This window comes from Morchella importuna, assembly GCF_003444635.1.
Source record: "Morchella importuna strain M04M26 chromosome Unknown Morimp01GS003, whole genome shotgun sequence".
Taxonomy (NCBI): domain Eukaryota; kingdom Fungi; phylum Ascomycota; class Pezizomycetes; order Pezizales; family Morchellaceae; genus Morchella; species Morchella importuna.
In genome coordinates this window covers 1,410,946-1,433,353 of record NW_025763400.1, presented here as the reverse complement: position 1 = coordinate 1,433,353, position 22,408 = coordinate 1,410,946, and the positions used below count along the sequence as shown (strand labels likewise).

The 22,408-nt window shown below is 45.1% G+C and overlaps 7 protein-coding genes across 7 annotated transcripts; 2 read left to right on the top strand and 5 right to left on the bottom strand.

The window, feature by feature from the left end:
* Positions 1-457: 457 nt before the first annotated feature.
* Positions 458-1,322, top strand: LAJ45_01890 (uncharacterized protein; the record flags this gene model as incomplete). Its single annotated transcript, XM_046111482.1, has 6 exons — positions 458-511; positions 626-687; positions 765-822; positions 900-968; positions 1,035-1,105; positions 1,256-1,322. 6 exons carry the CDS (start codon positions 458-460, stop codon positions 1,320-1,322), a joined length of 381 nt encoding a protein of 126 aa, XP_045975426.1.
* A 1,103-nt stretch (positions 1,323-2,425) lies between these two features.
* On the bottom strand, positions 2,426-3,419 carry LAJ45_01889 (uncharacterized protein; the record flags this gene model as incomplete). Its single annotated transcript, XM_046111481.1, has 5 exons — positions 2,426-2,479; positions 2,539-2,599; positions 2,694-2,993; positions 3,053-3,129; positions 3,219-3,419. The coding sequence occupies 5 exons, from the start codon at positions 3,417-3,419 to the stop codon at positions 2,426-2,428; spliced, it is 693 nt and encodes a 230-aa protein (XP_045975425.1).
* A 1,570-nt stretch (positions 3,420-4,989) lies between these two features.
* LAJ45_01888 (uncharacterized protein) lies at positions 4,990-11,222 on the bottom strand (the record flags this gene model as incomplete). Its single annotated transcript, XM_046111480.1, has 10 exons — positions 4,990-5,005; positions 5,071-5,221; positions 5,282-5,431; positions 5,503-7,875; positions 7,925-8,809; positions 8,861-9,485; positions 9,548-10,275; positions 10,359-10,456; positions 10,527-10,850; positions 11,053-11,222. 10 exons carry the CDS (start codon positions 11,220-11,222, stop codon positions 4,990-4,992), a joined length of 5,520 nt encoding a protein of 1,839 aa, XP_045975424.1.
* Positions 11,223-12,650: 1,428 nt separating this feature from the next.
* On the bottom strand, positions 12,651-13,869 carry LAJ45_01887 (uncharacterized protein; the record flags this gene model as incomplete). The annotated part of the gene is made up of 7 exons (XM_046111479.1): positions 12,651-12,671; positions 12,724-12,887; positions 12,944-12,967; positions 13,033-13,301; positions 13,366-13,421; positions 13,487-13,682; positions 13,745-13,869. 7 exons carry the CDS (start codon positions 13,867-13,869, stop codon positions 12,651-12,653), a joined length of 855 nt encoding a protein of 284 aa, XP_045975423.1.
* Positions 13,870-15,949: 2,080 nt separating this feature from the next.
* Positions 15,950-17,695, bottom strand: LAJ45_01886 (uncharacterized protein; the record flags this gene model as incomplete). Its single annotated transcript, XM_046111478.1, has 9 exons — positions 15,950-15,971; positions 16,036-16,082; positions 16,137-16,189; positions 16,247-16,884; positions 16,946-17,149; positions 17,209-17,242; positions 17,301-17,391; positions 17,485-17,614; positions 17,685-17,695. The coding sequence occupies 9 exons, from the start codon at positions 17,693-17,695 to the stop codon at positions 15,950-15,952; spliced, it is 1,230 nt and encodes a 409-aa protein (XP_045975422.1).
* Positions 17,696-18,866: 1,171 nt separating this feature from the next.
* Positions 18,867-20,995, bottom strand: LAJ45_01885 (uncharacterized protein; the record flags this gene model as incomplete). The annotated part of the gene is made up of 7 exons (XM_046111477.1): positions 18,867-18,904; positions 18,988-19,207; positions 19,265-19,636; positions 19,704-20,314; positions 20,386-20,708; positions 20,854-20,915; positions 20,993-20,995. 7 exons carry the CDS (start codon positions 20,993-20,995, stop codon positions 18,867-18,869), a joined length of 1,629 nt encoding a protein of 542 aa, XP_045975421.1.
* Positions 20,996-21,105: 110 nt separating this feature from the next.
* LAJ45_01884 (uncharacterized protein) lies at positions 21,106-22,305 on the top strand (the record flags this gene model as incomplete). Its single annotated transcript, XM_046111476.1, has 3 exons — positions 21,106-21,125; positions 21,179-21,704; positions 21,790-22,305. 3 exons carry the CDS (start codon positions 21,106-21,108, stop codon positions 22,303-22,305), a joined length of 1,062 nt encoding a protein of 353 aa, XP_045975420.1.
* Positions 22,306-22,408: the final 103 nt, after the last annotated feature.

Genomic DNA, 22,408 nt, shown 5'->3' with positions numbered 1-22,408 from the left:
GAATACCACTTACATGCATCTACCGGTGATACTCTAAGAGTATTGTTCTATGAGGATCTTCTAGGTCACTCGGGTTCCAGCCCTTCCGCCCAAGAACTGATTGACTGAGTACCTACCATAAATCAAATATATTGATTGGTAGGAATATCGCCTTGGCAATACTCGGCTACTAGAAAGCGTTAGAATGATTGTCTCCCGCCGTTCGGAAAGGGACCCATAATTTTTTTCTCCCTTGGTTAGTTGAAATTGCCGTGGGTAACGGGCTAACAGCAAACAGCTGTCCTCTTGCATCTCGTGTTAATTATATTTCCCCCTTCTCTCCCTCTCTCCTTTTCTTCTTCATCCGTCTCACTTATCTAGACACCCTCACTTGCCTTATTGTCCACCACCACAACATTCTTTCAACAATTCCTAACTAGATAATCAGTCACTTCCTTCAGCTTCAACATAAATCGCGATGTCAGAAACTACATTTACTCTTGAGCAGGTCAAGGAGCACCAGTCCAAGAAGGTACGGCGAAATTCATCCCACCAGAAACATCCCTACTTCAAGCATCTCTGGAATACCATTTTTTTCACTTGGTGACTTTTGCAACCTAACTAACACTCCCCTTACCATCAACAGGATTTATGGATGATCATTCACGATAAGGTCTACTCCATTTCTGGTTTCGTCGATGAGCACCCGTACGTAATTCAGCTCCTTAAGCGCAGCGGCACTTTGCTTATGTATATTCTGCTAACATCGCCCCCCTACGCGATAGAGGTGGTGAGGAGGTCTTGATGGATGTTGCTGGGGTAGATGCTACTGAGGCTTTTGAGGTACGGCATTTATCACAAATTTGGCAGCTTTTAATTTGGTATTGAATGAATACTCACCCTGGTACTACTAACTGCAGGATGTCGGGCACTCGGATGAAGCACGTGAAATCCTGGCAGGGCTTTTGGTTGGAAACCTGAAGAGAAGTGTACGTATTTGGCAACTCGCATCTGATTTCGTTGAGATCTGGGCGTCGCTCACCTTCAATCTTTAGCCGTCCAACAAGAAGCCTGTCGCCTCCGCATCAAAACCTGCGACAGGGCAATCATCGACAGACGCCGGAGTGTATGTCCCCTTTCCCTACTTCTGCTATCAACCTTGCCATATAATCACTCGGCTTTAACATTTACCGATATCTTAAAAATTCATTCCCATCCACACCATCGCCTTATCTCCCTTTCTCCCCTAGAATAATGACTAATATCTGCTCTATAGTGCCATCTATGCCTTTTTTGCGGTTGCCGCCGTCGGTGCTCTGGTTGCCTACAAACTTTATGCTTAAGGTAGACTTGTGGGGGCGAGGGGGTTTTTGACAAATGTTGAGGCAAGGGGACATTCTGTACAACGCGTGTTTCTGAGGTTACATGGTTCCATTGCGGCACTTAAAACCTTTGGATTGTTTCTGTTTGCTTTTTGTAATGTTCAGAAATTGCTACCATATAACGTTATTATGAAAAATTGTAATAGATTTGGAGTTTTCTTCCTTTGAGTTTACTCTTTACGATTCACTCGAACTTTTCGAATTTTATGTGAGGGTGCCGCTCAAATACATGTACCTACACGTCTAAGTAACGCCCCGGATCCCCCCAATTCCGGCAGCATGATCCGATTGTTATCTTCAAGCCCTGTCAAATCCAGATTAGATTAGACTAGAGTAAAGTAGTACTGACTACATGTAGTAATAAATCGTGCAGGACAGAGGTCATAATTCCTCCGAGAGACAATGCTATTGGTGTTGCTAATATTAAACACTAGAATAAACTTTAGCGGTTGTCAAAATGTATTTATCAGGCCATTGAAGTCTTTCCCGCGATAGGGTTAGGGTTATGTAAATCCTATCAATTCTGCGACTATATGCGCCTTTCTACCATTCCAAAGTTTCTAGAAATAAAAACGCTCTTGGTTTTTTATAACTAGATGAACCCCAATTCCGGACTCACAATGCACAAACATATTCTTGTCTAGAACCTAAACAAAAATGTAAAATGCACAAAGTTTCAAAAAGAATAGTGAAAAGTAAGACGATAAAATTGGCGCTGGGGAATAACTAGGAAAGAAACGTATAGGAGGAAAAAAAAAAAAAAAGAAAAAAAAAAAAGAAAAAAAAAGTGGGACGCCACCCATTTCCCCTTGGCTAATGCAATCAATTACTTACCACATTTCCTCCTTCTCTTCTTCTTTAATCGTCGGACAAGTACAGTATACAAACATACGGATATTCTTACTGCACAAACAGGGAATCTGGTAAAGGAGGGAAACAAAAAATAAAAGTAAAAAACCGGAGAAAAATTATGAGGCCTTTCCCTTATCCCATCGTAATATACTTCGTAATCATACTCTTTCCGCCCTCGGGCTTCTAAAACTAGGTGAGGAAGATTGGCCAACTTATAAAGTACCACTTTCCTTGAAGACAAGGTGCTGCTCGTAGAAGCTGAGCATCTACAGATAGAATGAGTCAGCAACCATATCTGTCATGAAATCTTTTTTTTATGAATTACCTTCTGGGGGCACTTGTTATAGACATCCTGGATGGGATGTTGTGTTTTCTTTCCATCAGCCCTATATATGCGATATTAGTACGATGTTTGTTTCGATACACATTCTCAGCTAAGAATCAAAAGCGATATCTAGGTATCGATAAAGGGAGCCCTACCAGTGAACATAACAAACAAGACCCTTGCTTGTCTTTTCGATGGTATCGATGGTGGCATCCTCATCCCAATTTTTCTTGGTCGTGAGCTCTACAGGTGCCGGCGAGGCATCATCCCCATTTGACTTTGAAGAAGAAGCGCCAAAAGATGTCCTGGCACGTTTGGTGTTCTTGGGCGCCGCTGATACAGGAGCTGAAGCCCCCCCAGCGGGTTGCCGTCCGCGTTTCGGAATTGAGATGGCGCGATACATCGGGCGGCCACCAATCTTCTCGTAGTACTCCTGCAAGATTTCCTTTGCTCCCCTGTCCGACAATGGATCATCAATGTTTGGCCCTTCGAAAGACAATAAGTATGAACTTACTCGCAATTCTCCTCGGGCTCCCAGGTCATGTCGCTCTTCTTTTCGTATCCCTTCCATTTGACATGAAGGTACAATTTCTATGTAGCGACCACTCGTCCGTCAGCGATGATGTTCCATAACTAGCCAGACTAGTACCTGTATTCCTATCCAGACAATATCGACGTACCTTGCCCTCGAACTTGTGGTCTTTGATAGCCTCTACGATAAATTCTTCCCCATCCTCGTCGGCGGCATCTTCCTCATCATCCTGCTCTTCTACGACATCATCTTCAATGTCGTCGTCATCCACAGGCATGGCCTTCCTCGAGTTTCTGGCAGGGATCAGATCGCCGTCTGATTCGGATTCGGACAGTACTTGGGGAGGCATTCTCAATTAGTGTGAGTTGACTGGACTAGAAATGAGGTTGGTGGTGTTGATCGTTACGAATGATTGTTCGGTGCGGTGGAGATGAGATGCGGTGTTGGGTTGGTGTCGGTGGAAAGAAGAACGCGCGAGGAAGACGCGGTGTGGAAGTTGGGGCGTTGGTGCTTTCGACTCTGTTAAGCCCCCTTGGCCCTCCCAATCTGGGCGAGACACGTCGCGCCACAGCAAAACGCCACACAATAGATAAAGAATCGCACAATGAGATTTGCCTAAACTAAGAGAAAAATAAAACAAAGCTCATGTCAAACTAAAAAGAAACATACTAGGCACCAAACCTTGTGATATATACCTGTATGTGTAGCAGGACGACATTCATCAACATACCTATACGTACATGTATGTACCTACATACGTACATGTTCTTACTGAGTATGTACTTATGCTACATGTACTAAAAAGGGAATAGAAATTTGTACTGCAGAATAGTGCTTACATACAAGCTCTTGTTCATTTGATACTTGAGCCCTAGCCATACATGTAGTTTCTTGAGCGGCCTCGAACCGACCGCGCAAGAATGTATGTATAAAAGTTATGAAATCACGACATATCACTCGTCAAGACCGTTTAATGTTGATAAGCCTTGCACACTGTTATCGGCATGGTCATTATTTCGTCCTCTCATCAACAGCATGGGTGTATACCAAAAATTTCTTATTGAGTGAAAATTTACGTGTTTCTGGTCATCTTCGGGTACATTATTCGTTTAGCTCAGAGTATCTACATGTATTCAATCACAATAGCAAAAGAATTCTCGTGAAAGGTGATGATGTTAATAAAATGTGTATCCTTTCATCAAAGTAAAAATCCTCCATTGATGAATGTTTTCTGGGCTCTTTACCAGATGTAAACATACATGTACTGACGCATGTGCACTTGGGAAGTAGATGAAGCTCCATACCTGAGGAATCTGATGTGATCATGACTGCTAGATCAAAGTATATACGTACATTACATACCTGTATGCCGTTTAGCACCCTGGACATGACTTTATCATTGAGCAGGTCCGTGGAGGTAGAGTTCATGATAGGTCAGTAATCTAATTTGCTTATGGCTCAAATCACAATCAATAAACTCTCAGCCAGATTAGTTTTGTAGTAATCATACTTCAATTCAAACTTCATAGCTACCTACAAAAAAAAAAAAAAAAAAAAATGCATAGTATGAAAAACAAGGGGGAAAACCCTAATATCCCCTTTCAGGCAACCACCTTTTTTTTTTTTTTAAAAAAAAAATCACAAAGGGTGAAAAAAAGAACATACAAAGGTAGGACTTAAATTAATGACAAATTGCAACCAAACCGAGAAAAAGAACTGTTTCGCCTCGTTCTACCTTTGAACTGAAACCCTTTCCAAAGGGAAAACAAAAGAGACAGAAAAGAAATAGTATAAGTATATCATTAGGAAACAGTGCTGGTTACAAGAGTTTCGGAACGCGATTCAAGAACTTGAAACAAGAAAATGCCTGCACTAACGTTTGCGATCATCCATTTGACATTTTTTCAATCTAGGATCGGTCATGCGAGCTCATGCCTAGCTCATGAGACAAAGGTTAAGAGAGATGGAAAGCACCTTGACCTTCTCTGATGGCTACTGACAATCGCTCTTTCAAGATCTCCAGTGTCGAATAATCTGGCAGCTTGAGATAGTTCACACAAGTCATAACGCTCGGAAGGTAGTCATCCGAGGTGTAAGGTGCTTCGCTTGGTTTGCACACAACAGTAAATAATGGTGTCAAGGATTTAAAACCTTCCAGAAAAGTTAGCTATATATGCATATAAAAGTTATTCTTTCCCTTATCGAACATACCTCCAATGGGGAGCTTTGGACTTCCTGTAACGAATTGTAGGAAGTCACGACGCTCTTGTAACTTGAACTCGCTCATAGCCTGCAGTAAGTTTCGTACACTCTTGCTGTCCATGTTGAACCCATGATCTGCCTTAATCGAATCCATCAAAGCTACAAGTATTTGTCAGCAGCTTTTCGGTTTTTTCTTTTTTTTTATTTAGAAAGGACATGTAAAAACGTACTCTCAAGCGACCAATCCTCATCTACTCGGCCAAAGAGCATGACCAGTTCGTCGGGTGTGAAGGCTCTCAATGCAGAGTAAGGGAAAACCTGCGAAAAGCCTGCGCGGAATGCCTCTGCCTGGCGTCTCACACCACTTCCAAGAGTAAGGTCGATGACCCTATCAACATAATTGGCAATGTTATAAACTGTAACAGGAATATTAGCACCGTTGGGGATAAGTTCGATATCTTGGTATCCTGGGAGTGTAAAATCCAATGCAAGGTCCTCAACGCTTGCCGAATCGACTCTGATCTCGCTGATTCTCTTTATCTTCCCTTCAGCAGTAAGTACCATATTGCTATCTATCGCTTTCTTTGCTAAAACGAACTTCCGGAGCATCTTTAAAGAGTTGGCAAGGTCTTTATCCACAGTACCCACAGCTCCCAATGATGGCGCGACTGGTTCGTCGTTCTCACCGGTGCGGAAGAATGTTGGGTTGAACGATATGTCAATTATACGCGAATCAAGCATGGAGCGGGCCACAAATTTGCCCAACATTTTAAAAAGGTGCAATACTCTGCGACCATTCTCTGATTCTGCCATTGATTCGTTCATTGGTGCCGGAAAAAGACCTTGTTTACCAAACGCATAGTCGCTAGTGGGTTGTGATTCATTCTCTCGCCACAACTTCAACTTCTTTTTGGCAAATGCCCTGGATACGCTTGAATAAAACTCAAGTGTAGGTCCAAGGCCAGTTCCAACCTCTTCAAAATATTCTACCTCCAAAACGCTCGGCGACGCACCATAAAGTTCCATGACCTTGATTGCAGATTCGAGGATTCGAACCCGCGAAATTCGAACTTTCTGGCGCTGAAGCCTACCAAGGAATGGTCGGTTATCGTCGCGATGGCGGTCTTGTCGCGAGTCACCTGTAGACTGGGAGTTTTGCCACCTTGTCATGGAACGCGAGTAGCCGAACGATGTTGATTGTAGGAACAGGTGACGAGTCTCAAATGGGAATAGAAAGGGATAAAGCCTTGCAAGATCCTCACTCCAACTAGGTAAACACGCACTGGCAACAATCAAGGGTTCTTCCAGCTGGCGGTTCAGTTTAGCAGTCAATTTGGTGTTGACAAATTGACTCAATGGCTGAGGGTTGGCAGGTTTATTGGCCTCGTTATCGCCAGCAAATACATCGTCGAGATTTGCATTGAGCGCATGAAGTATGCTAAGAAGTTGAAGTATAGAAGAAGAAATTTTGTTTTTATCCAAAGAGGCAGGGAAAGCTGAAGTCGATTGAGAATGATCCGGAGCAGGAGATAAAGAGCCTTCCAATGGTGCAGGTCCAGGCATCCTACGAAACTTTATGGGATGTACCGTGGCCCAGACGTTACGGTATGACTGCTCTTCAGGCTGGTCCCTACCCAGATGCACTGCCCGATAAATTGTCATGTCATTAGAGATAACTTGATCGCCAATGCTGAACTCTATATGCCAGTCTGGAGGTGTCTGAATAGCAGCTACGCGGGTTCCTAAAGTCTGCGAGGACGGTCCCGGTGCCCGGGGAGGGTTGGGGGCGACTCCAGAGGGCGTGGCTACTCGGGTCCCATCTTCTTTCCGAGCTGTAACCTTGCCACTTGAGGCTACCTCCATATTCACAGGACCGGCTTCAGGTTCAGGTTCATCCTCCATTTCTCGATCGAGGTCATCAAGCACGGCGTCCATTTCATCCATCTCTTCATCATCCGGCAATTGCCTTTCGTCCATGCACTCTAACTGCTCCTGTCCTGATGCCTGATTCTCTCTCTCTTTTCTTGGGGCCTTTTCATGCGAAGCACTCGAGGATGCTCCGTCTGTGGTTGCTGGTTTCCGTCGTGTGCTGCGCCGACCTGTTCTTGGTGACCTGGGCGCCGCTAGGTCAGGCGCCTGTCCAGAAGCTGCTGCCGCCGCTGCCCGCGGAATACCTGCTGCCGCTGCAAAGGCTGCAAGAGCATTAGCCATAGCACCCCCGGTGTTTGGATCTCTACGTGTTCTTGGACGTTCTGAAAGGCTAATTCGGGGCCTGAGATAATCATCCAACGCCTTGAATGTTGCAATTGCATGAATCGAGACCATGATGTTCCGGTAAGCCCGCGGAATTTCGGATTCCTCGTCTGCTACCAGTTTAAGGCGCAATTGCTTTGCCAACATAGACGCAGCGCTACTTCTATTTCCATCAAACGTATTTTGATGAACTGTGATCACCTCAAAGTGCTCAGAGCGGCTCAACAACTCTTGAAGTTTGTGGACCAAAACACTCAGCGGTGTATCTCCTTCGCTGGTGTGCGATTTTGACAAGCCGGTACGCATAAAAACTTCAAGAAACGCCCGCCGGATGTCAAGTTTATCAATTTCTATCACAATTAGCACCTTCCGATTGTCATAGATAAGGATAGTATTTACCAGGGCCACCCTTCAGAACCGCCAACAGCGCCTCCACGATATGAGAATTGAGAAGCTCAAAACTGGAAATCGAATCCAGGGAGTTATCATTGTCAAAATAAGTAGCCAAGCGTTCAAAAAGACTCTCGGGGCTATTCGAAGATTTTAATCCTTCTCCCAGGGCTTTCAAGTCTTCCATGATCTTCAAAGCCTTTCCCCTGATTTCTGCACTTTCATCTTTATCGTGTGCCTCCATGAACGCCACAGCCCTCTCTACAATCCATTGTTGCCTGTCCATCGTGGTACCGGTAGGAGCATGTCTTGAAGATGAAGATGACCTTGAGCTCACTGGTGATGAACTCATACGTTCTTCACTATCCCCCGAATCATCAGACTTCCTATCGTCATCACTTCCTTGAAGTTCCTTATCCATGACCGAGCGTTCTGTCTTCTTGGAGGCAAGCTTAGATATTTCAGCAAAAACACCCTCCCGGTAGAAGTGATAAGTGTAAATCTCTGGAAGGCGTCGAAGGAGCAACTCGGCAGCTTGGAAAGCAGCAGTAACCAGAGTTTCATTATCCTGTTGCGAGAGTATTGATGCCAAGTGCGATGCAAATTGGACACTCGATAAAGCTTCTTTGAGAATTTCCGCATCCAAATTACATATCATCTTTAGCTGGGCTGTAAGGACCTTCCGCCGAACATCGAAATTGACAGTACTTGAGTAAGCGTCCGTGAGTGTTGGAAGAAGAATTGTTGCAAAACGCTTCAGCTCATCTTTGCAACCGCTTAGTAGTCGACGTCTTTTCTCGTCGGGATCCTCCTCCTCTTCTTCGTCTTCATCCGATGGATCCTTCGAGGGCCTTGACCCATCGGGAATATCGAATAGACCGCCATGTTCCTCGCCTCAAGCGATGTCAGTAAAGGGATCTAAAGTGAGAGGGCTAGTAAATTTACCATGAGGTAGTCCGGGTAACAACTCGCAGATAACATTCAAAGTCTCGAAAACTTGCTCCCTTGGCCTATGGATGAGGGCTTGCATAGTCATCACAGTATCGTTCTTCATTGCTGCTCCATCATGATCGGCGGGAGGTGAAACTCCGGTCAAAATCTGGAAAAGCGTATCAACAATATTCATTTTTAGCATATCCATAGACAGCGTTGGGCTAGCCTTTGCGACTATTCCCAGGACCCGCAGAAACTGGGTGTGGATATGAGGTCCAACAAGATTTGTTGTGCCAGGTAGAAGGAGCTGTAAGATAGCCTTCATCATATCTCTTGACATAAGTTGTTCCAGCTTATCCGGATAATGGCGGAAGCTGTCCACAATGCGAGCGACGCATAGGCATGCATGTTCAACAACTTTCTGATCGCTGCTATTCAAGACGTTTAAGAGGGTTGGCATAACATCCCTAACTGTAGGAAAGCAATCGTCAGGGATGTTCCGGCAACAATTTGCTGCTGTTGTAACCGCTGTCCTTTGAACATTGGTGGCAAAAAAATCCAAGTATGTAAGACACGCTACTAAACCGCCTTCTCTGACTATAGATGTCGGATACTCGACAGATATCTTCTCAAGCGTCTGGATGATGATAATCATTAGTAAGTTTCACAAATCATCCCCTTTAAAAGCGAAACACATACGCTTAAGGCCTGTTCGGCCAAATCGATGTACTGAATCTCCATCAGTTTTCTGCAAAGTACCGGAACAGCACCACCATATACTACATTAGCTGTTGCCGCTGGCAAGGCCTCCATTAGGTTTGCTATGCATCGGCATGCAAGCAACATCATATCAGGATTTTCACCAAATGGTCCCTGATCTTCCATTAAACTGACAAGTTCTTTAACAAACTGGTCCGGCGAAAAATGGCCTGATAGATTATCTTCAGTTGATACGAGTAGAATTTCAGCCAACTCCTGCAAAGCAATTAGCTGGGTCGAGGGATCGTCTTTCTGTCTAAGATTGGCAAGAATATCTCGAAGTCGTGAAGAAATCCCGGAAACCATTCCTGAGAGGGCTCGGAGGGTATTGGAAATCCCGCTCGAATTGTGGACACCACCGAGATAACTTCCTTCGAAGACGTCCTCGTCATCCTCATCATGCTCATAGTCATCCTCTTCTCTATCATGCTCATCATCTTCCCCAGGCCCTGCATCCCCCATTTCTTCATCATGGTCCTCATCAATGTCAAAGTTATCATCTTCATCTTCCTCATCGTCATCATCTTCCTCTTCTTCGACATCGTTCGGCTCACTCATCCGAACATCTGGGTCACTTAAATCGTTGTTCATCCTTCGTGGCGCTCGGCGAGAAGAAGTGGTGGAAGAAGTGGTGGCAGTATTAGTGTTGGTGGCAGCAGTAGTATTATCTATTCAATGCTTAGTTAATCAACCATCAAGATGGAGATGTATTATGAAGGAAGGTTAAATGGAACTTTGAGGGAATCCAAACCCCTTGTCGATTTTTTACTCCGACTTGACCTACGTTTATGTGTTGATGATGAAACATCAGGTGTCTCTACCGGCACGCTAGCCTCTACGGGCATATTACTATCCTTTTGTTAGCCATGACAATTCATCCTATGCTTGTTTTATGTTCAACCCCCCCAACGTAACTTACCTTTCCTCTGGCATGTCCATGGCTGCGTTTTTTACGCTAGCCGTCTTCTTTCCTTTGCCCTTTCTTCGACTCGAGGGCTGGTTTTCTTGCTGCTTTGGAGGTGTAGTTGTAGAAGAGGACGCCTTGGGACGCTTTCGGTTGCGAGGGCCTGAAGAGGGTTCTGGTTCTTCCGTTACCTGGCCAGAGGATTTTCGTTTACGATTTGATTTCGACGAGGACGGTGTTGTGATAGATGGCGATGTAGGAGAGGCAGTGGTGGGGGAGATATTGTTGGTCGACGAGACGGCCTGATCTGAGGATTGTCTCGTCGATGAACGAGTGACTCTGCGAGGAGGCATGAACAAGTGTCCTTCTTTTTTTTGTGTGTGTGTATGTGTGACTTTCTCTCTTCCTTTTGACAATTTTGTTGCGATTGGGAGAGGAGGAAGATCAAAAGATATGACGCAAAGGTAAATGATGAAGGTGGGTGAGCGGGTGGAAGAGAGACTCAGAAAGTAAAAAAATAAAAGAGACGGTGAATAACTACCTTCGTAGGAGAGGCGTGTTACTAGTGTCGGAGAGCGTGGGGGATAGTGGATGATCGGCGGGCGAGGAAGCAGATGAGGCTGAAGAGCTTGTAAAGACGGCGGAGGTCGGCCTGAGATCAGCAACAGATGCTCTTCCAGATGCTTGATTCTTGCGTGATCTAAGCTCCATACGATACCGCCATGCACGGAGGGATTAGTGGGAGAAAGACGAGCAGAGATCAGAGAGCAGGTGAGGAGGTCGAAGAGGGAGGAAAGAAGAGGCAATCAAGAAGCACCCAGGAACGGCGACTGGTGGGGCGTCTGTTTCTGCTGTTGGCTTGGATTATGAGGGGATTCTTTCCTGTATACAAGGAAACCTGTCAATATTGTCCTTCCTTTCCCTCGATATTCAAAGGTCTTCTATCTATGTAGTATGTATCAGTTGTTGTCGGCCGGGTTGCGAAGCTCGGAGGGGCGGGCTGTTCGCTGTCATGAATATGTGGGTGTTGAGGCGAGCCGAGTGTCAAGCGTAAGATTGAGCGGGCAAGGTGATGATTCAGTTACACACATAAATACTAGTACCTAGCCCTCATTTGCCTAGCGTCGTTCTTTAGGGCTCAAGAGCCCTCTAGATCTGATACAACAAAATATCTGTTACAGAGAAAAAAAATACCTAACGCTTCAAGCGCAGAGTATTTATCACCACTGTGCATATAAATCTATGAGCGAATGTCTCAAGTAATGTTGGAATAAAAATCGAATTGCCCTCTACCGACCCTCCGATGCAGAAGAAATGGTTATAGATAAGATCAGTTCAACGCACACAATCATGTAGCCCTATCCCCAATACCTGCTACGTTAAAGCTACAGATAAACAATTTCGATGTTTCTATAGTTGAAAATAAATTGGCTAGAAATATAGGATTGGGGAGTCCCATTAGACGACGCATGTGAACTACTCTACATACATGTATACAAGGCTTGGATACATGTATCTTTGATAGCCCCGATAACATTCAACCCCTCCTTAGCCCCACCACTGCATCCTTGTAAACCCGCACGCATGAGTACCTCGCACATTGGTCTTGGTATACGTAAAAGCTTCATTTGAAAGGCTCATTCTATCAAAAAATGCGAAAATTGTGAAAGATATTAAAGTACGCGATCCACAACCTAATTTGCAAAGGAGAAATAGCCAACACATTTAACATGAGTTACTATAAACCCTGATATTGAGAGAGAAATCAACTGTCTAGAGGGAAACAAATGCAGCCCCAGGAAAACCTTCACGAAAATACCCATGTTTCCAAAGAAAAATAGGAAAACAGCTCCAACAAGAACAACCTTTGAGAAGAAAGCTCCATATAATTTCTGCCGGTACGCCCCCATCACCCAAATTCCGAACGACAAACCCGCTTAGATGAGCTCGAATATTTATGAAACAAAAAAAAAAAGAAAGAAAAGAAAGAAGAGATAAACCATCTATCACGAGAAACCCCTCGTTTATACTATGCCTTTGCCAGGTACATGCAAAATATTTTGGGGTATCGCCGGGAAGTTCATCCATATTGTGTGCTGCTCTGAGGTCAAGAGATCAAGCACGGACCGGAATCTACAATTACCAACAGCAGTAACCACCCTAAACCCAGTATCAGTAAATGTTGTGAAGCGAGAAAGCCATAGACGCTTACATCAATGATGATATCGGATCCAGTCATGAAGGTGGAAGCATTGGATGCAAGGAAGACAGCGGTGCTGTTCAATTCATCGACATTTCCGAGGCGGTTCATTGGTGTGCGCGAGCACCACAACTTCTTCTGTGCCTCAAGAGCGGGAACACGGTTCAAAGCGGTATCTGTAGATAAATATCAGCAAAAGTATGTCCAAGGAGGGGGTGTTTTGAGTACTGACCCATGTAACCGGGAGAAATGGAGTCTAGAATGATGTGTGAGCAACAGGTTCAAGTTATATGTTTTATGGAGAGATTTTGATTAACTTACTGACACGAATATTGTACTTGCTCCACTCAGCGGCAAGAGATTTGCCGAGCTGGATAACACCAGCCTTTGAAGCGTTGTAGCAACTTTGTTCCTGGGGCCAATTGACAATGTGTCCGGACATGGATCCAATGAAGATGATCGAGCCTCCATTTCCTTGCTTGATCATGATTTGACCAGCAGACTGGGCGCACAAGAAAGTACCAGTAAGGTTGATGTCAATAAGACGACGGAATCTCTCGATATCGTAGGTCTCGGCCGGCATGTTGGAGCTAGGAAATATAATATTAGTGTTGTCCGGAAAAGGTAGTTCGACGATTTAAGGTAATAGCTTACTCGGCAATACCGGCAGAGCAGAGAAGAACGTCGACACTTCCCAAGTCGGCGGCAATCTGGTTTTAAATATTAGTGTTTGGTAATTTTTACACAGAAAATAAAGAACGGAAACATATCATACACTGGTCATGACCTCCTTGACGGCCTCAGCGTCACGAACATCGACTTTGTAGAACGCAGCAGGGATGTTGTATTTCTTGTTTAGTTCAAGAGCAGCAGAGTCTCCATGCTCTTGCAAAACGTCCATAATGGCAATGGCCTTACAGCCAACCTCGCAGAGAGCCTCAGACATGCAGAAGCCGAGACCGCGCGCACCACTTGATCATATTGATATTAGTAATTGAAGTCGTGATGATTTTCGGTAAAGGTGAACACAAACCCAGTAACAACGACGACCTTTCCAGTTAAGAGAAAGCGCTGAAGATTATCTGGAAGTGCGGAATACCCAGCACCGTGAGTTTGAGCGGGAGCTGCAATAGCAGCATCAGGGTTCATCTCGGCCATGGTAATATCTGGAGAGAGTGTTGCGGGAGCGGCCATTGTTTAATTGGAGTTGGTTGAGAAAAGGTGGGGTGAAGTTTCGGAGGTGGGGTTGATACTTATCCCACTTTATTAGCAGGAAAGACTGCGGGGTTGTTTAGATGAGGGATTATTTTTTACAAGATTCTCAACGATGAAAAGAATAAGATGGATGTTTTCTGAGATGATGGTAAGTAGAAGGAAGTGGGAAACAGTCGAGTATTTAAGGGTGGGGTTGGAGAGGGGGAATTGGGGGGTGAGGGGAGAGGGTTCGAGGGTCTGTTGATCGACCAGAGAATTACGACTCACGGACAAGAGTGATGGAGAGCTACCGATTCGAGCAACTTAGCAGGTTTTCTTGAAAGTAACAAGGAGGAATAGTGCCGGTTCTGTGTGAGTGCAAGGCCTGAACGAAGAGGTTTTTTTTTTCTGTGAAATTATTTCCAGTGGAGGGGCGGGTGGGAAGCTGGCAAACACAAAGTGGAGCAAAGAATAAGCGGACGATACGCCGCTCATAGAATGTTTTCTTTGGCTAGATATTCTGGACAGTGCATTGCTTGCTAATGTTACCTTCACCTTCACCTTGACTTAGTTGGTGAATAGCGAAAATCTGAAAGCATGTAGTTCAACACCTTGCACAAGCAAAGCGCTGTAGACCTACGAGGGAAGGTAATATCTTTAAGCAGCACAGACCTTCGCTTCCTTCCTTCCAGAACATAGCCTGGCACCACGCTTTAGGTCGTCCTATTTCACGGGAATTAGGGCCAGCAAGCATTTTTAGCGCTAGGACTTTGACGCAGGGCCCAAAGCTTTTTGAACGACGAGGGTTACCATACATGTACTTGCAAGAAGCAGAGATGAACATCGGCCTGCCCACTGAAAGCATAGAGTAATAGAGTAATAACATGATCGTGGAACAGACCTCTCGATACTGGCTGCGCTAAGTAATGCAAAAAAAGAAAGAAAGAAAGAAAAGAAAGAGAAAAAAGAGAGAAAAAAACGGCCTCTCCCATTGAATTATTAGAGAGAAAGGTTTGTCCTGCTACTCCATGGAGATATCTTGTATTTGCAGACAGTATGTATATGTTTCTTTACAAACTCCCGGCCGCCATGCTTTCGTTTTGAAATAAAATACCCATTCTGTGTCCACATGTACGTATGTACATACTCTTATTTTCTTCTTCTCGAGGCTCTGGCCGCATACTGCACGAGATGCGTACAGGTGAGACTGCATCAACTCGGGGAAGTATGTAGTTCAGTATGGCATCTAATTGGTACCAATTGAGCTGATGAATGTGGTCTCATCGCCATAAAATGCTTCGAGTAGTCACGATCGAACTGCTATATTGAGACATTTTTAGGTACAAACAAAATTCCACCTTCGCTAGAAACATAAACTTCCATCTTCCAGAGTACATACTTGTAGTTAGCTACCATGTACATACCCCTGCTAATATATCCAACCAAGGATCCCCCCACGCGGGAGGTGCGGCTCCAAGAAGAGGCACCCTGGGAGCCGTCCACCTGACCAAGCCGCACTGATACTCCCCCACAAAAATTCCGACGTCTTACGGCAAAAGTAAACTCATCCCGAAACATAAAAAACAAAACCTGAGAACTAGATTGGATTCAGCACTCAGCTACCGCACGCGGAGACCAACAAAAAAACGGGTAGACAGATATTAAAAAGGGTCTAGAATAACCAGTAACGTTGACGACACTAAATATGAGTTTGAACTGCTTGTTCAATTCTGATATCTTTGGACCACTGCAGTTATGGTAAATTGGTGGGGTGCAAGCCCGTTGCATCATCTCGAGGAATGACTAAACGCGGAAGTAGAGTGAGAAGAGATAGATCTCGCTTACAAGAGCCGGAAAAGTAAACAAAAAAAGGAAATGTTGCGAAATTGGCGGGGCAAATCTGACGCCAATCACGCAAAATAAAAAAAAAAAAAAAAAAACGAACACCAAATTTGTTCTCTAAAAGGCCATAACACGCAATCAATCATACATGGTGTCGTTTCTAATTCTGAAACACACGCTTAGGTCTGAGTTGTGATTCTTATTACATGCTCTCAACGTAGTTACTATGTGGGATTTAAGTAATAAGCTTCAATCCAAGATATAAATACGAATGCTATAAAGACTCACCTGGGGAATATTCCTGTTCTCCCATCAATTTGACCAGTCCACCAATCCTATGGAATGTTAGCTTATATGTGGCTCCGAATACAACAAGGCATTGAACAAACGTTTTTGGAATCGGTTTTCTTGGTAATTGTTATTATGTCTCCTTTCTTGAATCCTGCGCAAATGTTAGTGAATACTCCAATACTCTCAGCGGCACAATATTCAAAAATACCTAAATCTCCAGGTTGATCGGCTTCAAAAGTGTACAAGGCTACAGCCTGGTTTGCTCCTAATGTTGATACTCTAGGCTTCGGCTTAAAGACAGGTTTAGGGGCAGTTGGTCTGCCAGGTGCTGGCCCCTTATCCGAGTAGGTGCTTTGGAAATGCTGGCGCTGGAATTGATTACCGCCATGAGCGTCGTAGGTGTCAAAGGTTTGCCCAGGATCTGGACGATGCGCTTCCCTCCAGGCCGAATCTCCTTCCCTGTCGTATACATCGTCTTGCCACGTCGAAGATCTAGAAACCCGTTGGCTACCGATAGAGCCTGCCCTTGACCCTCTTCGGTCGCGATATTCACTTTCGCCGAATGCGCGCCCATTTTGGCCCTCCCAAATACTCGGATCTCTGTCATTATCATACTTGGGTATATCATTATATATATCGTCATAATTTGCACCGGTAAAGTTTCCGGAAAATACTCGAGAATTGAGAATACGAATAAGAGCATCAGCGTCCGGGGGCGGATTTATACTACCACTGAGGAGCTGCCTGCCGGTAACACTGCCCCCGTAGAATTTTTTGTTCGCATCCTTGCGTTCCATTATTACTGAACCTTCCAGGGAAACGCCTGCGAAAAGACCTTTCGTTTTACTATCAAGGAAATAAGCATGAATGACGTCGAAGTTTGGTATGGAATAGCAGCTAGGCAAACCTATAGGAGAATATAGCTGCAACCGATCTCAGGCTAGCCATTCCACTGGCCTCGGCATTTCTTCCCAAAGGACCTGCGGCGACAGAAACGTTCCCTCCTAGCGTGATGCTTCCTACTTGAGCAAAGGTCTTGACTGCGTTTGTGTCGTTTAAAATCATGACAAAATCAGTTAACTCAGCACCAATTTGACTTCCAAAACCAGCACTGCACGTGTTACTTGTTAGTTGTTTTCCTGATTAATTATTACCCAAAGATGAACCTACCCTGCCGTGGCAATCGCGGATGGCGCAGACCATGCTAAGCGCTCATTAGTTATTCGTTAGGAAAACCATGTCTTTTTAACTCGAATGCTTACTTCCATCATGTTTACGGGCAATAACTAAACCTGAACCATATCTTGCAGAGAGAAGAATACCAGCCTTCACCACCGTGATTATTGCCAACCCCTATACACAAAGTTTCAATTATATGTTCTTGTTTTCCGGCCCCGCCGCGATTCGCGTTGAAGGTGGGGGATCACGATGATAAACATTACGCACTTTGGCATTCGAAAGAACAGAAGGTGGAATGATCTTGTCTGGGCCAAACGCTTGCTGTGGGTCGACGAACGAGGCTAGAATTCTTGAAGCCTTTCTGCATTCGCTATTGAGACTCGCGGGTAAAGGGTTACTATTTTGGCCCGTTAGAATATACCGTATATCGCGTAATAAAAAGAAGCCACATGAAAGAAGGAACTAACTTGATGGGCATAATGTTCGATTTATTTTATAAACCCAGGACCTAGTCGACAAGTATGTAGTGGGAGATAAGATTAAGCGGGGTAAATAATATCAGGGGTTCTGGGGGGCTTAAGAGCTTGGAGCTAGGTGAAGTGCGGGGAGGATGGATTGCTGGCTGGACAGCAGTTGGGAGAGTAAATGATTGTGTATGTAAGTAGACGCACGGGTATGCCGAACGAACGAGTGAGTTACAAAGCTTTGGAGTAAAAGCACTGTTGATCGCAACGAGAGAGCGAGAGGTGAGAAAAGCTGGGAGACGTTGGAATAGGCTCTGCAGGGTCGTCAGCCCGGAGCCAAAGAGCCATGCTTCTACGATCTTGCTCCGCCACCTTCTATCGGGCGCGTCTTGGTTATCTCCGCCGAGAACACGCTAGGAAGTAGTAGAAGCGTCATTGGCGTTGTGCCTCATGTATTCTTGACCTGGTTACCCTTGTGTGACTCTCCCGCTGCACGTGCCCACGCGAAAAAAACGAAATCCCCGAAACCCTCCACGCACCCATGCGGAACTTTGTTTCATTCGTCGTGCATCAGGGGTAATCGTGAAGATCTCAATTGCAACGTCTTCCAAATTTTGCGCATGACCACTAGAGTACCTACATGTACTCTAGGTATGGTACTTGGAGATTTTGGCATTGATGCCTGCAGCTTCCTGCAGGGTTGGAGGATAAAGTGATGACAACGCGGCGCAGGCGCGCCGAAACCTTACAGCGTCATAATGTGGAACTGAGTGAGCTGTTATATATAAGGGGTATTATCATTGCTTTGGGTGAGCTTTGTTTCCAGGATTACATCCGGGTCACAATTTGACAGGACAATTTGATATCAATTGTGAGATAGGCGTATTTTACGGCCTCTCAAAGCATACGAAGCAAAAGGCAGACAAGCATTAACTACACACATTGCAAGGAAAGACTTTGAAAAAAGAAATACGGGGTAACACCAATCCTAAACCTTACCCGAATAACCTTAAACCATGTAATGCAAACTCCAGATTTCCGCCCTGCGGAAACCATAAATCCATAGAGGCAAATAGACAAAGGTCAACACTGAAGAAAAAGGGCAACTATAAAAGGTAAGAGTGAAGTGGTGGGTACTACGTATAAATCTGGTAAAAGCGATTTTGAGCTTGATATATCCAGCATTCACTGTAGGCTCATCTTCATAATGCCGTCACCGGTATCTGTGCACAGTAGGCTAATAAGAACACATATCTCATAGTATAAAAGCGTAAAAAAAAATAAAAAAAAAGGGAAGAACGCGTACCACTCATGCCTTGAAAATTGAGCCGTTTGCCTCCACCGTTCGCTCCACTGAGAGGCGGGGATGCTGCAAGAATAGGGCTATGGGAAAGCCCCGGTGATACAGCCCTGCGTTTAAAAAACTCCGGCTCAAATCTTTCGTCTTGTGTCCGTCTTCTCTTAGGACGACGCATATCGGCGGGAACACTAGCTACTGGCGAAGAAACAGTCGATTCAGAATTCATCTGATTCTCCTACTATCAGTTCGATGCTTATACATTTTTAAAGGAAAAGTTTCTTACCATTATATCGCCGTCAGAGGTCATTCTCAACCCAGGGAATGTTGGAGGACTTCCACCGAGCCCATCCATCTGATCACCGAACCAGAATCCACCATGCTTTTGCGCCTGTCTGGAAAAACTAATCCCAATCCCCTTATTTCCTACCAGCCCCACATTTTCCCCACTGCTGCCCATACTTTCATCCTCTTCACGAATATCAGATAATTCCTGGTCCATACTTGGCTGTGTAGGAATGGCTGTGGCGGGAACACTCTCCTCGTCTTCTTCACGGATCTGACGAGTGATCTCTGCCTCACGCTTAACTTCCATGTCAACCGGCGATGCCTCTTCCTGTAACGCGGCTTTGATACGTTGAAACGTTTTAGTTTTGGGCTAATAAAGACACCAAATCGTTTAGCTATCAACTCCCGGAAAATCTTGTCTCGTATTAGCGCCTTACCAACAGTGACCCTCGTCTTGATACGGGCCTCCTGATAGGATCTGGTCTCTTTTCATCATCGTTCCCTCTGCCCCCAACTGCCAGCGAATTGCGCAGAGCTGTCGTGAGACTATCTTTCCTCCTTGCAGCCCCTTCCTTTGAACGCCCGAAATAACCAACCCCAAAACTGCTGTTTTGCACGGGTGGAGTGGTTGGCGATGGGCTCGCAAGTGAACTATTAGACGCACTGGCAGATGACAAAGAGCTATGTCTTGAGTTTCTTCCAGCACGGCCGCCCAACCGAGCCTTCTGGTGATTCATAAGCGATATTGAAGCGGCAGACTCCGTGCTTTGTATTGCAGGTGCAAAGGGGGTGCCAAGTTCCAAATCTAAATCCACATCCAAATCCTCGTCACTTGATGAATCACTATCGTCACCAGACGGTGCATAATCCATCATTGAAGCAGACCCAAGAGAAGAAGCGTGGGATGATGAATGGTGGTAATGATGATGATTAGCAATTGGGGAATCTGATCCTTTATTATTCCGAGGTATAGGGAAGCTTGTTGAAGTTGACGGCGAGGAATCTGGTGATGGTTGTTCCGCTAGTGTGGAGTGGTGTAGCGACGTGCCTAGGTGCCGAAGCTTTGGGGTTAGCTTTAGTTCCTGCAGCATGTTGATGAAACAAAGAGGTGGCCCATACAAGCACGCGCAAAGTCGAGCCTTGGACGACGAGCTACAGAATACCCCAGTGCAGGGTCAAGAACTGGCGATAGGGGCCCACGTGAAGGCATTTTTAGAGAGAGGGGTCCGGGAAAGCCCATTCGACGTGGGGTGAATGGCGCCTGCAGCTGGTTTGGCGTCGGCGCCGTTTGGGAACTGTCGCGTCCAGCCATATTGTTATTTGACATTGAGCTTTCAGACTTCTTATTAAGACTCTCGGGGTCTCTGTTGAAAGGTGTGTTCTGAGGTGGGGGGTCTGATATTGAGGCTTTGAGTTGCGAGGAAAGCGAAGAGGCGATTGACCTTGCACCAGCGAAAACGGAAGAGTTAGAGACCGAAGGTTGATTGTTAGCCCCTTGCATCTATTTTCCTATTGCCGCTACAATTTCTAGTGCTCTATTGTTCTCTTGCAGTCGTTATTCTGTTGTGGGGCGAGCGAATAGCGAACATTGTGAAGTTCACCCAATAATGTGGATTATCGCAGGACATGAGGGGAGGTGGTTGCATCATCTGCCAAGACTGAGTAACTTCACGCATAATCACTCGTATGATGAGGCCGGGTAATGGGTCATGTATTATATACATACCATTCGCCACGAGTTAGTCCTTGCACGCCTCTCCTTGTACTTTAAATCGATATTTACTCAACCACACACAACAGTTGTCTTGCTTCAAGCATAGCAAAGCTGCCTCGATCATCATGCAAGGGTTCAACATGGGGTATAGTTTTTCTACCAAATCTATGATAGTAACCCATACTGACCGGTTATTAGGCGGTATGTCCCACCAGAACACGAAGGTGTTATATCCGGAAACAAGTTAAACAAGAAAAAACCATCTGGCTTTCATGGAAATACTCAAACAGTTCGTTTTGAAATGCCTTTCAATATTTTCTGTCTCCATTGCGATGGACATATCGCCCAAGGAGTTCGTTTCAATGCAGAGAAAAAAAAGATCGGGAAATACTATTCCACGCCAATATTCAGTTTCCGTATGAAACATAGCGTGTGCTCAGGTTGGATAGAAATCCAGACGGATCCAAAGAACACAGCATACGTGGCTGTGGAGGGCGCAAAAAAGCAGGCTGCTGAGGCAGATCCTGGGGTTGGGGTAATCAGGGTCAAAGATCCAGAAGAGATATCCAGATTGGAAGACCCATTTGCGAAGGTAGAGAAGAAAGTTGTGGATAAGACGGAGGCAAAGCAGGGAGCAGAGAGAATAGCAGAATTGCAGGGACTTAGCGACCGACAGTGGCAGGATCCTTATGAGCATTCGCGCAAAATGAGGAAGATATTTAGAGTATACACTCCTCCTCTCGAGAACTCTAGCACACGGACATTCTTGGGGGATGTTTTGCTAAAAGTCGATTATTTTGCTTCCCAAGGCAGAAAGAAAGGAACTTCAAGAAAAATCAGCTGCGACCGAGGCTATCCGGGAACGTGCTGGCCTGGCAATCGAGCTATTAGACGAAATACCGGAAGATGCGCAAAAGGCAAAATTAGTTGAATTCGGCCCGGATTATAGCCAAAAAATTAACCAGGCACATTCAAAACCTTTGTTCCCAGTTTCTGAACCAGTAAAAAGGGTTCTTGGACAAAGCTCGGCAGGAAAGACAAAGGCTCAAACAGCAGCGGATACGACTCGGGAGAGATTACAAACCCAACTAAGACAAAACACGAGAGCGAGAGTGGATCCTTTCCTCCATTCAGTCCTTGATAAGACAAGACCAAGCCTAAATCTCAAACTTTTGAAAAGAAAGCAGGCAGACAATAACAGCATGGTAGAGGACGAAGCCGAACGATTCCCGGATGTCACGACGGAGAAAGCATCGATTTTGACCAGTGTAGGGTCTGTTCGGCCAGGAGTATCTCTGGGCTTGGATGGATACGAATCAGAATAAGACTGACCGCATTATTTTATTGTTCCATTTCTTTGCCTGAGCCAGGCCTACTTTATTCGAGAATATTAATTCAGATGGTCATAATATTGGGGAGTTTTTTTTC